General features: G+C 33.0%; 1 protein-coding gene across 1 annotated transcript in view; it reads right to left on the minus strand.

Moving 5' to 3' along the window:
- Positions 1–18,317, minus strand: part of LOC114938121 (uncharacterized) — a 44,598-nt gene that overhangs the window by 4,729 nt on the left and 21,552 nt on the right. The window contains exon 4 of the mRNA XM_029311892.2: positions 8,432–8,486. Within this exon, the coding sequence (XP_029167725.2) occupies positions 8,432–8,486 (55 nt within the window). The remainder of the gene's footprint in view (positions 1–8,431; positions 8,487–18,317) is intronic.

The following is an 18,317-nucleotide window of genomic DNA, read 5'->3' on the forward strand; positions in this document are numbered from 1 at the left end:
TATTGTCCTGAATTCTTTTATTATAATAGAGAGTGAATAATCAAGTAATCTCATTCACGATTAATATACTCGATTTTTCACATTTATATTAAAGTTCATTTTAATTATATCACTTTATCAAATTTTAATTGACACTTGCAATAAATGAGGAAATAAGGGGAACGACTTTTAAATAACTCATTCATATATAGCTCGAGTAATAAAATATACGAGTATAACACTTTCGTCAAATGTATACTTTTTCTCTCACGAGATAATCGGATCGACGACGTACGATCGTTATATCGTGAACATTTTCAATGAATTAGCGATTAATAAATTCCACGATTGACAAGTATTCACCCTCTAACCAAGCTATTCTCGCCCTGACCGAGCTCTGCTCGCACATGGTGGTTGCACGTATCGCGACTGGAACATTTCTGTTCGAGAACACGAGAGACGTATCAAAGAGAGAGAGAAGTTCTATATATTTTTGCGTAAGGCTTCCCGCGCATATAGCTGTTAATAGGATCTTGGGGAAACACGCGCGAACGAACCAACGTCGCCTCTCAAGGTGAAATAAACGATGCCGTTTCCGTTGCGATCGAACGGGGTCGAGCGTTTTAACCCTTCTTTGTTAGACTTACATTCATATATTCTGTCTTTAATATCCGTTTGTAACGCGATGGGCGAGGCGAGGCAACGATGTAATTCTGCTGCAGCCAGAAACGTCCTTAAAAATATATCGCGATTAAATATTAAAACAATCGATCGTATCGATAAATGTTCGATGCTCGTGAATGAACAGAGTCATCGAGAAAAAAAAAAGAAATGATGATATTCATTAAAAAAATATCCACTGTTTGTTTTGCGTATTTCGACGATACTTCCGTTCTCTTTACGCGAGAAAACGCAACACATGTCTTCAGATAAAAATCGTGTCGTTTCGAAATCACAACTTGAGAACTCGAGAAGACGTACTGTCGTTCCGCGTTGCGATTTTCTCTGTGTACTTATTGTTAGATTCGCTCCTTGTCCCGAGAACATTTCAAGTCCTATCGACAGCTCGATATATCTGTCAGTATATATTTGCTCTTAGTATAGTTTATTCAAGATAAATTCGCTTTAGTTTATTCAAGATATCAATAGTTCATCTAAATCGATACTGCGTATCAATTTTGCGAACTTGCTCTGATAACGCTGTAATTTTTCATCGATTAAATTGAAAAGTGAAAACGACATATGTCGGCTCTTTTGTCGATCTCGATTGATTTGATTAATCTCTCAATTGATAGAAATTCACTGTAGGAAAATTTGTGTTTTCTTGTTAAAAACGGTCCTCGTTAAAATTTTTCTGTTAAATATTTAACATATTCATGTGTTAATTTAACATATTATTGTTGTGTTATAATTGAACTTAAATATTAAATTATTCAAACAACTGAAAAAAGATGTAAAAATAACGCAATGTGCATCTATTTTTAATTTTACATAATAAATATGGTCTGTTTTATTAGTGACAAGATTTATTTGTTAAACATTTTTTTAGTTAATTTTTACATTAAAACTATGTTAATTTTACACAAAATTATTTTAAATTACTTGAAGTTTCGCATTTATTTTGTGTTAAAATATTAACACAATATTTGTGTTTCCATTTAGCATATCCGTATTATGTTAAATTAACACAAAAATTTCTGTGGACCGTTTGGAACATGTAATATCTGTTAAATTAAATATAAATTTTTCAACTGTGTTGCTTTAATATTAATTATATTAATTAATATGCGTTAATAAATATATTTTTAAGTAATGTGATTAATTTTATAACAGAGTAATGTGGGAAGAATATATATTGTAATTAAATGTATAAGAGGATCAAGTAATTCATTAAAAAATCGTAGTTTAGCCAAAAATTTCTTGCAAAAATACAGGCGCCAAATATTCCATGATTTTCGCGATATATTCGTATTACAGGAAACCGGGCAAATTTATTTCAAGCTACCCGATGAAGAGTTCGATCGAGGCGGGAAACCAGGTCGCGAAAGTAAGTCGATGTTTCGTTCGCGTGCATCATGCGGGTTGCATACGCGATTTTATGGAAATCGGATGATAGGAGCCATTAAAAAACTGGGAGAGGTCACACTATTGAATTAAGTTAACTTCAATTCTCAAACACTCGGAAAATAAGCTGACTCGTAACTTCATTATTAAGTATACGTTAAGTTTTTACAAAAAAATAAAATGTTCTAAATGATAAAATATCAATTACATATGACAATATTATTCTTATTGAAAAGAAAAAAACGATTGATTTCATGAATCGGACAGTATCCCTTAACCGTTCGTTCACCGGTAGAGTCCACTCTATTTATTTATTCAGAGTCATTGACTTGCCGTTGCGGTGCATTGATCCGAATTTTTGAAAGCGCGAGATAACGCGAGAATTGTATATATGTATGTGTGCAGCGCATCATTACCGCACATAAACGTGCGGCATCGAGATAAGTCAGGTATTCGATAATGAATATGAATGTATGAAAATAGTGATTATTAATGACGACACGAATATAGATATATTTAATGGCTCCTTTTGAAAATCCTCATTAAAAAATACTTAAACGATAAGGATACTAAATTTTATCAGGCCGAGTTTCATACAGCTTGTAATTATCGTGTTTTACACGAATAATAATATTAATAAATAAGTAACGACGAGATTATTTTCTTCGATATTATTTTCGTAAGATTTGCAATATCTTATAATAATATAATTTGCTTTAAAAATATTTTCATTATTTTATATTCTTTTGCAAGTTTTTTGGAAAATTGATTATTCTTCGGTTTTTATTTAATTGATTAAAAAAATTAATTAATTGGTACACACATCATGTGCTAAATCTACATACGAATCAATAATGTAAATTAGTCTTTTTATGTTCCGATGTCCTAATTTTATTGAATTGTAGAGCATTTCCTCGAAACAGCGCTGAATTAAGTGCATCGAAGCATGATGCAGAAAGATGACGTCGTACATATATATACATATACACAATGACAATCGGACGTCTGTTACGCGATCATCTGCTTATGCGTCACGCGTCGTCAGCCTCGCGAATGTCACTGATCCCGATCTAATTTAAAGACGAGAAATTGCACAAAGCTATAATTAATGAAGTTTCACAAAATCGATAGTACCGAATCTATAAAAAATACATCGCATGCTACGTCCGACAAATAAATATTTCAATTTGCAATCCACGATGTATCAATGCATTTGTGAAAGCTCGCTATTATTGCTAAAAGTTTCCGCCTTCACTTTTAGTTTTCTATGATAAATGATAACAAATATAATGCTTTCGTTACGTACATTTTTAAGCAACTGGAATATTTTTATATAATATTTCTATAGAATAAATTTTTGTATAATTTTATATATAAAATAATTCTATAATAATTAATAATAATAATAATATACAATAATAATTATATAACAATATATAATAATTTATATATATACATACGTACATATATATAAATTGAAGTTTAATTTTTTCTTTATGCTAATGTATAATTTAAAAAAAAATTAGATTTATTATCTTGTCTTTTATCAAAGATAAATTTTAACAAAAATGCAAAAAAAGTCTCTGCAAAACATTGGAAAAATATATGAACCCGAATAACCTGATAAGGACGTCGTGACGTTTGCTATCTTGACGCGCGAATCTTACGAACGTTCCTTTGTCGCCATTCATATGCAAAGTTGAAAAGAAACCGACACCGATGATAATGCAAAGTCGAGCAAAGTGCATGCAGGTATCAGGATAACAGGATTATAAAAGAGCGCTTCGTGTCATGTTTGGCATTTTATTGCTGCACTTGTGTGTGTGTGTGTGTGTGTGTGTGTGTGTGTGTGTGTGTGTGTGTGTGTGTGTGTGTGTGTGTGTGTGTGTGTGTGGACGGAGAAAGAGAGACGATTGAATTTCGATCAGTTCAATAACTCGTAGTATATTATGGTGATATAATTCTCTTTCTATATTACTACACACGCGATTACGTTTTAATTTGACGTTTCGCAATTCGCGATACAATCGCAAATCGATAAGATGCCAGATAAGATGCCGCTTATCCGAGATTTGCTAATTTGCGCAATTTTTTTACTATCAATATCCCTATCTGCTTTGATATTTTTGGCGTTAAAAAGCGATCTTTTCGTAAACTTGTAAATTTTATTAGTAAAAGAACCAAAAGAATATTCAGCAAAAAATCAAAGAATTCATAAAAATTTTGTATTAAAATTTCTCTTCATAAATCCTTTGACTTTTTCATTCAAAATCCAAAAGCTTATACAATATGATATTAAAATTGCAATATAATTATTTTAATTTAAAATTATATTTTAAAATATGAAAATTGCAACATAATTAATCTTCATTTTTATTTTCAGCGAATTTATCGAGACGTTAAAAATTGAAGAACGTGAGTTAAAAATTGAGAAACAGTCCGAGGAAGCAATCGAGATATACTCGTAACTTTGCAAATAAATTACATCGTTTCGATAAAGTTTGATTCCAGTACAACATAGATTCCGGAATAAAGCTCATCAAACTTTTCCGCTTCTTCATTCATTATAACGATCCAGCGTTTGCAACTTTCGATAAATGCATTCGCTCGCATATATTGATCCTTCGACGTGGGCGGTCCTTATCATCGCGAGGGAACCGTATCGGATCCGGATTGTTGGATTTTACGAGCGAAAAGTGAATTTCATCCGGCGAGGCGCGACGCTAAAAGCTGTTAATCGCGTGCGGAGCGAAGCGTGTTTTTACAGCCACGTGAAACCGACGTTGCTCCCGAGACATTAAAATTAAAAAAACATATGTATAGATACGTACGTATACGGGCGTGCCCGAAATAATAACGAGGCTCGCGAGATCCGAATCGAAAGTATCGCGAAGTATCCTTTAACGACACTTTCTTCGATCTCTCGATAAGGAAAAACTCCCAACTCTCACTTTCGATCCTAGGTAAACGGCGTCTTGGCGTTCAATATACGATCCATCAAAGATTTTACGAAGCTGTAAAAATAATATTCTCCTATGGCCTATAAATTTCGATTTTATTAACAAACCCATTCTACCGTAAACTCGATTTTTCCTCTTAAGAAAAATTTCCTTTTCCCGCAATTCTTATACAGTTGGAAAATTTGTGTTTTTTCTTGTTAAAAAAGGTCCCCATTTTTCTGTTAAATATTTAACACATTCATTTGTTAATGAAAAATATATTGATGTTGTGTTAATTGAACTTGAATAGATATCTGTTAAATTTAACAGAAATTTTTCAACTATATACGGTTCTTTCAATACGTGTTAAATGCGATTCTCCAAATAGTTCTGCTAATTATTTAAATTTCAGCATGAAACAATAATTCCTTATTTAGTTGCAGATTACCTGGCAATTGCAATAAGATTCACGGAGCACAATGTACGAGTATTGAATGAAAGAAAACGCGAAATGATAAAAGATAACATTACCATTAAACGAGTTTTTTTCTGTACAATTAGCTTTTTTCATGGAACGAGTTCGCTTAATCACGGGTTTCTCGAAGAGGATTCACTCTAAATTCGAGAGAAACGCGCGGCGCTCGAAGTCGTAACAATTAAGACCATAATTCGCGGTTACGGTATAATCGTTAATTATATTCATCAACAATTAAAATCTAATTACAAAATTATCCGCGTATCGCATATTGTAGCAGTAATTAGGGTTATCCTTGAAGCCTGCCTAAGGAGAAAGATGATTAGACTCTCGTCGGTAAACGCGATCGTGTTTACGCTTTCGATCGTTTTATACGTTACGCCGATCGCGGATTAAATTAAACATGACATAATAATAATCTAATAATCCGCGACGCGATGCGAACTCAAGATATTCTGTTATATCCTATTCTCTTCCTCCTTCCTGCTTTCACCGTCGGCTTACCTAACTTTATCATCGTTACAAGCAATTGATTTCATGTCAAACAAAAAAGATCAACTACAATACAGTCATTATAAAACTGTCTTAATAATCGTCCAAAAAGACGATTAAATGAATAATAAAAAGTAAAGGGAAAAAAGTACAATGAAGAGATTTTCAAGCGTTTATTATATATATATATATATAAAATAAATGAGGGAGAGAGAAATTTCTTCATGTTCTTTTTTTCCTTGAATAATATTCGTGAAACGTTGCAACGTTCTTCGTACAATTTAAATGAGATATTTACATTTAATTACTTTTTTCTTCACTCCTTATTAATTTCGAAAATGCGCATTTTAATGACCAAGTCTTCAATTTAAATAAAGAGCAACAGTTCATCATCTATTTAAATCCTCGAAATGATAATTGACGAGAAATTTCATTTTCAACGGTTCGTTGCTTAAAAATTACAAATTGTACATCTTCAGTATATAATTCTCACATACATCTTTGTCAAAAAAAAAAAAAAAAAAAAAAAAATTCTACTCCAAATTCATAAAGTTCGATGTTATACGAATCGTCCTCGCGCGATAAGAAAATTACACGGAACGAGGGGGATGATTTGAACCCCCGAAATGCATCAAAGGATTAATTCTCCCCAAAGAAAAAAGTGGGGGAGAGTCCTGTTCGCGTAGAGATACGCGGATGACGCGAATTAACGAGTGGGACGAGAGGGATGAAATGCGCGTAAGCCGGGCCGGAACGTAATTTTCAGGCAGATGTGCGACCACGAAAGGGAGATCATTGCACCGGCAAGGAGCAGCTGAAGTAGCGTGAGAAAATGCGACCGGATCGTCAACGTTGTGCAGGCACACGCTCTCGCTCGCTCATATACACTCGTCGGAATGATAGTGACCGAAGGGCAAAGTCAGGGCCGTCGCAAGACGATGGATCGTGTCATGATTACGGGGAAAATGTACTTTCCCTTTCTCACCCTCCGGAGAGTCGCGCGAGAACGGAATCCTCATTATTATTCGGGAAATTCTCCGTGTGCTATATACGTATAAAATGAGTTATTAAAATCCCTACTCTGCATCGATTTAGAGAGCGCGATGATTTTTAGTACTGCATGTGGAAAACATTATTATGCAATTAAGAAAATATCGTGATGACTCGATATGGAAATTTGAAAATCATACATTATTTTTAATATTAAATTATTTGCATGTGATCTTGTGTCTCTTGATCTGTTATTTATTTATTATCTATTCGATGTAAAATGGATGAATGCTTTAGTTGTTTATATCTGAATTGATGCTCTTATGTATTATATAATTTATATACTATATTTATACGACATTTTTGATAGACAGATTATAATTCATAAATATAGGTTTATAATTAATATATTTGGCTTTGCGAGTCCACTTTTGAAATTGTGGATATAATCGAAGAAACACGTAATTCTATGAAAATATTTTTTTGATAAAAAAAATATGTCAACAGCATTATAAGTAAACTACATGTTACATGTGAAAAAAATAACAATTAAAAAGTCAAAGTTAATCTTCATTAATTTCGTAAAAAGAAATAAATATATTTCTACCAAAAAAAAATGATCGATCGTGATCTTTTTTTATCTATAAGATTCGGGTGAATATATTTGATATCTTTTCTAGGATAAAAGAGAAAGCCACATCAAAGCACATGTTGCAAGCGATTGTACGCAATTATCGATGGTAAAATATATAGCTGTGCTTTTATCAAAATATAATTAACGCGAAGCAATTAGATTCACGCACGTCGTATAAACGCCGTATAAAAATGTCGATATGAGACGTATTTAATTTATGAGGGAAAACCCGTTAGCTGTAAATTAACCATAAATTTCCAGCAAATGTGAAGGGGCTCGAACATTAGAATTCAATTAAAACGATAATATAGAGTTATAGGTAACGTTTCACTCGTAGATTACATTTTCTACAGAGCAATCTATATAATTTAATATGCTCTTAAGATTCATTCTAGCATTGGCAGAGATAAGTTTTATAAAGTAGATATATTTAATACTGGCCATAATTAAGTCGAGTTAGAAACTAAAAATGTGAATTTTAGTAATGTTAAATAATAAAATAAAATTAATAAAAGAAGATTCTTGTAACATTTCCGTCTTTAAGAATTATTATTTATATATTTAAAAAAAATACGAGTTAAATAATTAACACTTCATTAAATTTATATTTTTACTATAAGAATTCTTATTATAATAAAAATAAAAAAGGCTTGTCAAACAGCCTTAGTACAGTCCTGAACTGTTTCGCATAAATCGACGACCTTCTTTTATACGACGGAATTTTGTCAATGAAACTAAAGCACCGACGAGTGCATCAAATGAATCTAATTTCGTCATCTCGTTGATTGCGTCTCTTCACGAGAGAATGAATGAGGAAGAAAAAAAGATAAAGAGAGAATGTTGTATCAAGTGACTCACCGTTTGTCAAACCGTCGACGTCGTCAGTGTCGCACTTGAGACCGTTAGTAATCACCTGAAATACAGATAGACTCATTTAATGTCAAACATTATGATTACAGTGAAAAGAGATTCGAAAAGTCGAATCGCATCTCTTGAATCGTAACAGCTAACGATTCAATCAATCAATTTAACTCTTCTGTCGAAACGAAAACAAGTATTCGAAACAACTTTAAATGCACTGAAAAAAAATTATTAAATTAATACTATTTATTTCAATACTGCCTTATCAATATTTGAAACAAATAAATATTTAACTGTTTTGAAAAAGATTTTCTTATATATTAAATAAATATTTTTTCACATCAAATCAATAGTATTAAGTTTCAAATAAATAATTTATAAGGCAGTATTAAAATAAATATTTATTTGAATTTAATAAATTATTTTCAGTGTGTTAAAAATGTATCGAAACTATGTATTTGAAAATTTTCTAAAATATAGGTAATAAAAAAAATGCTCGATGCTCAGCAGCTGGTATAAAGAAATTGTCAAAGCTATAAAGAATTGTCAACTGTTAATTGTAAAAAGTGAAAAAATTATGCATTGACAGAAGAGTTAATTTTGAGATAATTTCACTAAAAAAAAAAAAAAAAAAAAAAATTCCTTCTATTTGCATGACTAAAATATTTTAATTATATTCGTGCGTGTCGTTGGATCATTTTCGATATTTTGCATGATATTTTCCACGTGATCGTTCATATCTTGGAGACCAAGAAAACGATCTCCGATCTCGCATCTGCTTCGCCCGAGGGCTCGGAAGAATCGAAAGTCGGCTTCCTGTCATCGCGTCATCGTCATCGATGATTTCACTCAAAGATATATCACTTTTACTCGTTGCCATACGCCAACCGTGCGGTTATTCGATTTGTAATTGCGATCGCGGCTCTCGGATTTTTACGAAATCGCCGTTCGTTTCCACGGACTCGTGTAAAATCGGATAAAGCCACCGCTTCCGGTTACTATCTAAAAGATGATGACCGGTAATTGCAGCGGTTTTCCATCCGGCATGGAGGCTGCGCTCGCCGTTAGTCATCATAATCGTTAAGAATATATAAACATGACGAAAATCATGTATTACGCATGGGAAACGCGCATATTAATCACGCAAACTCATCTATCAAGTCTATGTTAATGATATAAAATTAACCGTTCGCTTGCAATATAACCTGCAAGATACAATCCTGGGAAAGCCGTTCTAATCCCTAAACGCGCAATTTCTTTCCGTTATTTACGAGGAAATCCTTTCAAGCTTCATGTAAGTTTTACAACATGAAAGGAAGCTCACAGAAAGAGAATTAATGAAGAAAATCTCTCTTATTGATTGACAATGAGACATAAAATATACATCAATATTTTTGAAGAGGAAAAAAGAAATTCTAAATTTGTAAAAACTGTTGAGCTATTTAATATGAAAAATCCTTGAATTTATCTAAATACATTTTTGTAATATGTAATTCGAAAGGGAATATCTCGCGTTTTTACTTATTTCAACTTTATAGAACTTTCGTTCTCCTTATGTTTTTTTTTTGTTCAATACTACATATCTATAAATATACTTTTAGAGAGAGTATATTTTTTTGCAGAACCTTCAACACCGGTAGCTCGAAAAATCTGTTGCCACAAATTTCATGTGCATACCGGAAGTGTGCGATAAATTTGAGCACGCTCATTCTCACATAACTGGTTATGAAAAATGGCGATTACGAAGGCATCGAGTCCACAAAAAAGACGCATAAGACGGCTGCATGTTCGACGAATAAAAATTTCTACGTCAATTTATGATCGTGTGTGACCCGAATTAGTCACGTTTGTGCAACGTTTAAAGTTCGTAGTTATCGCTAAGAACTTCCGCCCTTGATTTTGGTCATCGACAGCATTTCTTCGATGCAAATAGAAAGAAAAGGATTATAATTATAATAATCCGATTTTTTAAGTTTTTATTATAATAATTAGAGATGCGATTGCAATAATATGTTCTATTCATCAATCTTGTAATATTATTTTATATATTTATTTTAATGTATAATTGAAATTAAGTGAAAATTAATATATTAGTCTATATTATATGTGCATTTTAGCAGCTGCTGACAGAACTTTGTTAAAAATTCTGAAAGACAATCTTGTGATAAAAATGTTGCAAAACAAGCATGTATACTCATGTATGTACGCATATACATGCGAATCTTAAAGTTCTTTTGTCGTTATTCATATGCAAAACTCGAAGGAAACCGACCAATACAACAATACAAAGCTGAAGTGCATGCAGTTAACAGGATAACAGGATTATAAAAGAGCGAACACGTGTCGTGTTTATTTGATTTCGACGAAGAAACGCTTGTTTTCTATCTCCCATTTGAATCTGTTTGCAGAAGAAAACTCTTAACGAGATATGAATCGCGCTAATATTTATTCGAGATAAATTTCGCGAGAATCATTGTAGTCTATAAAAGCAACCATGAACGAAAATTGGGTCGTTTAAAATAGATTTATATTTACACACAAAGAGCTATATAGAGAAAAAAAATTAATGCATCCGTCGAGAGTCAAGGAGAGCCAGTTTTGCAGTCGCGATCTACAATGGATTAGCACATAGAGTTCGACGTTTCTCTCTCTCTCTCTTGTCTCTGAATGGAATGAAACCACCGACCACCGTATATAGACCGTAAGCAATTTCGCGGGGCATCCATCCACCTATTGTATTGTGTGTAACTCGTTGCGGCGTGTGATGGTCGCTAATTGTATCCTCTCGCACGCGTTGAACCACGCGCTCCGAAGTACGAGTGACCGCAAGAGCGGCTGGATGACGGATGTATGCATATACGTATGTGTGTATATATACAGTACCCTCCATAAGTTTGGAAACACCTTACAATTAAACAATCGTATGGCAGCGATCTATGTAGATTTTTTCTATCAATAAATCGTAAAATATTTAATGACATTTTTATTTATGACAGATCGCTGCCATGTGGTAAAATGTATCACGATTAATAATATTTCAAATAATATATGATAAAAAACATCCCATTAAATTTATATTCTTGCACGTTACGAATATCTAATTAAAAAATATTTTTTTAGACAATTTCTCTCTTAAATTAAGAGGATCCTTTTGACAGATCTATGCAGATTTGTTGTATAAATAAATCATCAAATAAATACGTAAAATATTTAAATAACATTGTTATTTATAACAGATCGCTGTCATGCAATTCTTGAACTGTAAAATGTAACGTGCCTCCAAACTTATGGAGGGTACTGTATATGTGTGTGTGTGTTCAAGTTACACCCCTGTATCACGCGTGTTTACGTACGCAAGCCACACGCATCGAGTAAACGAGTCAGGACGGATTCGTGAAGGGAGACTCGAACCGGGTTGCACTCCCTCCCGGAAGGAAGTAGAATGTATTAATATTTCTCGCACGACACCGAAACGCAGGACGGGAGGGAGAGGGCAATTGTCGGCGACTTACACTCAATCTAGTCGCATTTACCGCGGCGGGAAAAACATAAAAGCCAGATGGCCGAATTCTTTTGGAGGGAAGGGTCTGGGTTATTGAAATAATCCGGATGTTTGTGGGCGATGTCACAAAGTTGTGCTCTGACAGTAAGTCATATTATTGTTACGTTTTTTTATATATGCATTAATTGCAATAAAACACGCTGGAAAAAATGAATAGTAGTTAAATAATTCAAAAATTAATAAGTAATAATTAATCCAAAAATTATTATAACGGAAATAATAAGTATTTCTATTATCTGTGTCGAAAGTGTTTGGCTCAATCGTGATCCGTACTTGACCCAGTTTCGATAATCTAAATTGTTGATGCGCAATATCATGTACTATGTATTCTCAGCTTAAAATTTTGATATCATCCTAATCTATTTTATTTTGTATATATACAGAGAAAATTTTCTCTTAAAATTTACCCTGAAAATCATGGTAATCGTGGGACAATATGATATTGGAAGAATTTTATACTTAATATTTATCACACAATAAATATTATACTTAAATATCTTAATATTTATCATATAAAAAATTAAATAAAAAATATTAATATCTACCACAATAACATATAAAATATGTTCGATTAATTTTACTACGTTCATATATTAATATTTTTTATCGTGATAAATATTAATCAAAGCTCTTATAAAATTTGATTCCCATCATTTTCAGGATAAATTCTAAAAAAAATTCTCCCTGTGACCGGCAGTTTAAATTATCTTCGATTGCAACAATTCAGCACCTTTATTCACAGCGATTTATTCATAGATAAAGATTGATAGCTTTAACGCGTACTTTCGTTGAATAGGGTGCGAATGTAATCTATATATCAGAGTGTCCAGCAGACTTAATGAAAAAAAAATCCCTGACTTTTTCAGATTTTCCAAGATCAGAAATTAATTCGTTCCCTTTTAGTATTATTTGGTATTATTTTTTAGTATTATTTAGACTTATTTAGACATTTTAGTATTATTTTTTCCAAATATATAATTTGCATATATCTATATGATAAATCAATTAAATGTTAAACCATGAATCCTTGAGATATTTTTATCAATAATGAAAAGGTTCGGAAGTAAAAAAAAAACAAAAATTTAAATCAAATTCAATCTGCATTATGTACGATAATGAAAACAAACCATGTCACTATAAACTATTTAATATAATAAATAATCACCTATTTTATTTATATTATATCAAATTTTTTAGTTTTATCTCTATCAAACACATTGAAATAAAATAACATAATGAAAATATAAATTAACGAACACGCTGTAGATAAATCGATTTTTAACACAGAAAATTAGCGTGCTGGGAGTCAAGAAAAAGTTTATATTTATGTAATAAAAAATTTCAAATTATTGAAACAAATGTAGAATAATATGAAAAAATCGAGATAAATAATAAAATTCCCTGACAATGCCCGGATTTCCAGATTTCCCTGACCGCTAGACACCCTGACATATGAACATCCATTCTATACAAATCATCCATCCTAAAGACGCATTGATTGTTTCGCTCGACGAGACGCATGTAACATCACGCGGCCTGCGCAAGAGCAACAATAAGCTGAAAAAGAGCGCATTTGCATACACACGGCACGAATGTTGTATAGTCATAACAGAGTCCGCTCGGGAATATTTTACGACGCGGGTTTCTTCTCGTCGGTGTGCAACGAGTTTTCTCCACTTTTAAAACGGAGCAAATGTGCACGATTATCGCGCTTCTAAAGATTTAGGTTCCACCGAAGATCATCAGCACTGCCTCCGCAGACGGAGATTTCATCTCGCGGCGTCTTGCACCTTATCAAAGTTGTCCCCGAAACGGCTAATTTAACGTTCAAACACCCGAAAAGCGTAACAACGCGGATTTTCTCCTCGGGATATAAGAGCGATGATTGTGCAGGCGCGAGCCGCAATTTATTTCCACCGTCCAGTTGAAGATGAGATCAAGGATAATCGATATCATTCTATCGCCATAAATCACACAAAGGGATACTTTCATCAAGAATATTTGTTCTTTCATTTCAAGTTTGACGATGCAATGTCTGGAGTTTGCTATTTTTTTCCACTCAAAATCTAAGACTGAGGACTTTAATTAAGTTTCAGTGGCGAACATAAATAATAAAAATAAATTTTAAGAAAAAAAACAGAGTTTATTCTTCCTGCGATAAATTTTTTAATAGATTCTGCCGCAATGTAATAAATTTTAATTCGAGAATTAGCAAAAAATATCTAGAGATATCTGAATTTCGATAGTCGACTGTCTATTGAGATGTGAATATAAATCTGCAATTCAAAGGATGCGAAGTGTGCGTTGCAGAAAAGATCGTAAATATTGCAAATTTTCGTTTACGTAATATGCAATAATCGAAGTAGCTTGTTTTATAGTCTGCATCTCGAAACGTGAGTATATAATTAGCATCCCGATGCACAACACGTTGGTCGTGAGCAATTTACAATTTCTGCAGTCTAAAGTTTGTTTATACTACCACCGTTGCACTTAACAACATAAACTTTACGACGTGGCGGATACGCTATGAATATCCTGATTATTTTTCCGAGAAATTCCCTTTACTTTCGGTTCTTGCCGAATGATAAAATGCGGTCAGAAAGTACATACATTTAAAATCGCGAAATAAAATTGCCTATTTTATAAATAAATTATATTTTAAAAAATTAATAAAAAGATGATCAATAGAAAAATCAAAGTGTTTGAATAAATTTTTTATATACATTTAATTATAAAAATATTTAATTTTCAAGAATTAAAAATTTGTACGAAAAATGTAATCCAATTTTCATCGACAAAAAAAACAACTTGCATTCTTAACTGGAAAATTTGTAGATAAATATTCTTTGTGCAAAAACGTCGAGAAATGATATCGCTCACGTGAATTAGATCTATCGGGTTGAAATGCGGTGTGTATATGTATTTGTGTGACATATAATATACATATAATTTTCTCTCTGACAAGAAGTAAGTTAAATCATATTAATGCCAGTCTTGCCTTAGGATGCACAACGCCCATCGACCGATTTTCCGAATCGACCTTGATCACGTCGAACTGGGCGCGGCCAGCATCATCCAATTTCCTCATCTCTCGTGTGTATCTCGCTGATAAACAACGTTGACATAACGAACGGTAATTTCATGAAATTCCGATGGGTCACGGTTACGGGATAAAATCGAGTCCATGAGTACGCTTTCTCTCGAGTGACTCTTCCGGCGCTTCCCTCTAATAATTTATGACCAGAACCTGTTCGGTTACTCGTAATTTGCGGGAAAAAAATAGCGTGTAAAACGTAAGACGCATAATATCCGATAAATCGCGTGTAAATTATATGCCTGAGATTGCAGCAGAACTATGGTGTGAGCAAAGCATTCTTTTAATTATAACTTCGTTCATCTATAATTTATTTAATATTATAATTATTATTTTTTTATCGAATATTAATATAATAATTTAGATTAACATATAATTTGATTATTATATCTACGCATTCAAAAGCCTTTTAAATTTATTATTAATTAACACGGGTGAGCTGTAATGACATTTTGTATTTCTATAAAAAGCAATTTATATATAATAAAAAATATAATGTATAGATTAACATTGTGATTAATGAAAGTACGAAGAGAAGTTGATCGAATCTTGTACAAATTCCGAAAATAACTGCGTCACTGATTATTGACAATCCGTATATATCCGTATATATTACGTCGTTTTTCGACGAACCTGTCTCATGTTAATGATAATCATTGGGTGAGCCGTGATATCTTTAATGTCACGATAATCAAATCTTAAGCATTCGTTTCACATAACATTTATATAGCATATAAGATATTACAACTAAAAAAAATAGAAATTTCTTTATTAATCGCGCTGAAAGATACGCGCTTTTGATCTTTTGCGATCTTTTAACTTAATTTCTCTAAAAATAAATAAACTGCGAAAGCACTAATAATTCGAAATATAAAAAAATTACATAAAATAAAACTGGAGAATCCTCTTTCTGGATTCTAAATAATCGTTTAATTATCGAGTGATTCAGATGTTTTTATTCCACGCTACATCTTTTATATTTGATACAAAAAGTTGGAATTTAAAAAATGAAGAAATTTCGCGAAAGATATTTTTGGGATTTACGGACTAACGTATTCAAGTCACCCGGTACGTGCGTATGCATTCTCGTTACACGCTCGGACGACTAAGAGAGTGCGTTAAAGTGACGTTTCAAGCATTTCCGATCGATTTTCGTTTCGCGCTTGGCCGAGAATGCACGACGATATTCAAAAGAGAAGACTTTCGTCCTCTACCCGTTATCGTAAGCGATCGGTCAAGGATAGATTCCGATAAATACGGAACACCCGTGCCCTTAAACGATATACATATGTGTATATACGATCGTACTTTGCTCGCTCCACTGAATAATTAACACGTTTAGTGTCCCGAGATTTCAATGGAAAATCCGGCTCCGGAAAATATAAACTCTGTGATAATTTTTTTTGCTTATTTTTGCCACGCTATAAATGTCAAGAAATGTCACATGCACGTGACATTGATGTAGATATGAAAACATATGCCACATATGTGTGACAAACACATGTTGAGATACGATCCGGAATGTACAACACGATTCTACGCAATATGAATTATGTACATGATAAGAGAAGAATTGTACAAATATTTGCACATTTTTTCTTGTTTGCAAACATTATATAACTCGAAATGAACTTTTGCAGAAAATAATGATTCTTTAAATACCTTCAAAAAATATTCCCGAGAGAACTATAAAGAATTCTTTCTTCTTACAAAATATCTTTAAAGTTTTCGCGAGTAATAACGGTTCGAGAAATATTTTCGTAAACTATCGGGAAAATGTCGCAAACAATAAAGTTACTCTACACATCTTCAAATCTCCCGTGAGAACAATGAAGAATTTGTAAATAGTTCTCGCAAGCGATAATAATACTCCAAACACAAGCTTCAAATCTATCACGAATGATAACGATTCTCCGAATGTTTTCAGAGTTCTCGTAATTAATAAAGACTCTTTTGAACACTTCAGAATATTTACACGTAATATAGATCTTTCAAATATTTTCTAAGAAACAATTCTCGCGTATAATACTCGAGAGAGCATTAAGGCATTATTAATTGAGCCTTACAGAGGCCAAACTGATCGACTCCACTTCTGGTACATCTCTTAATTTCATTATAGAGCATTACGTAACACATCTAATGTTCCAAATAATTAAAACTTACAAAGAAAAGTGAAGACAATCACTTTGGCTTCTCAGAAATTCAATTAATAACAATAACTATAAAATGTAATAAGGTTGCGTTAAAGAGATAATTTGCACATTTTTTGTTGCTTACAATTCATTCATTATGTTACTCGAATGAACTTTTGCAGAAAATAATGATTCTTTAAATACCTTTAAAAAATTCCCGAGAGAATCATAAAGATCTTTCATTAATTTCATCATCTTAATTATTTTCATTCATTTCGAGCACGTAGAACACACGTCTAATCGAATATACTAAAATTAAGAAATCCCCAAAAAGCGTCGATCAATTTGAGACTTCTTGTAAATTCAATTAATAACAATAACAATAAAATGTAATAAAATTACATGAAAGATATGATTTCATCATAGAACACATGTTTCAAATATACTAAAATGAAGAAACTCACAAAGAGGGAAGTCGACGAATGTGAGAACTTCTTGAAAAATCAATTAATATAACAACAAATGTAATAAAATTGCATCAAAGAGATGATTATGTTTTTATCGATTAGAGATTTCTCGGAGCTGCAATGAATAAACAACAACAAAGAAATGCAATATATATCTAACCTGCGGGTGCGTTACTGCCTCTCGGTTACGTCGTTTAAAACGCTCGGTATCACACGCAGAGCGCGCGAAAGTATTTTCGTTACTTTTACTCTTATCTCACAGCGCGCCGAGGCTCGTATCCCGCGCGTTACGTTGTTATACCGTTGCTCGCGCTCAGCTGGGAGTGCTTTTACGGCTCGCTCGCTCGAGCGCGCGATGCGAACTGACAGCCGCCGCGCTGCGTGCTCCGAGATGATGAGCGGAGCGGAGACGAGACGAGAGACGTGACGCGCGGGCGAGCACGCGACCTAGGTGGGTGCGTTGTAACGCGAGCACCTCTCACACGCTATCTGAGCGCATCCTAGTCGGCCTAGCTGCACCGGCCATGAAAATCCGCTGACATTCACGGAAAAATTCCACACACCCCGAACCGGACTTCTCTATTTTTATTATGGAACGCAAATAGTTTCCCCTTCGTTCAAGGATAGC

The sequence above is a fragment of the Nylanderia fulva genome, unplaced genomic scaffold (genome assembly GCF_048542155.1).
Source record: "Nylanderia fulva isolate GAGA-0341 unplaced genomic scaffold, ASM4854215v1 Scaffold17, whole genome shotgun sequence".
In the NCBI taxonomy this organism is placed as follows: Eukaryota; Metazoa; Arthropoda; class Insecta; order Hymenoptera; family Formicidae; genus Nylanderia; species Nylanderia fulva.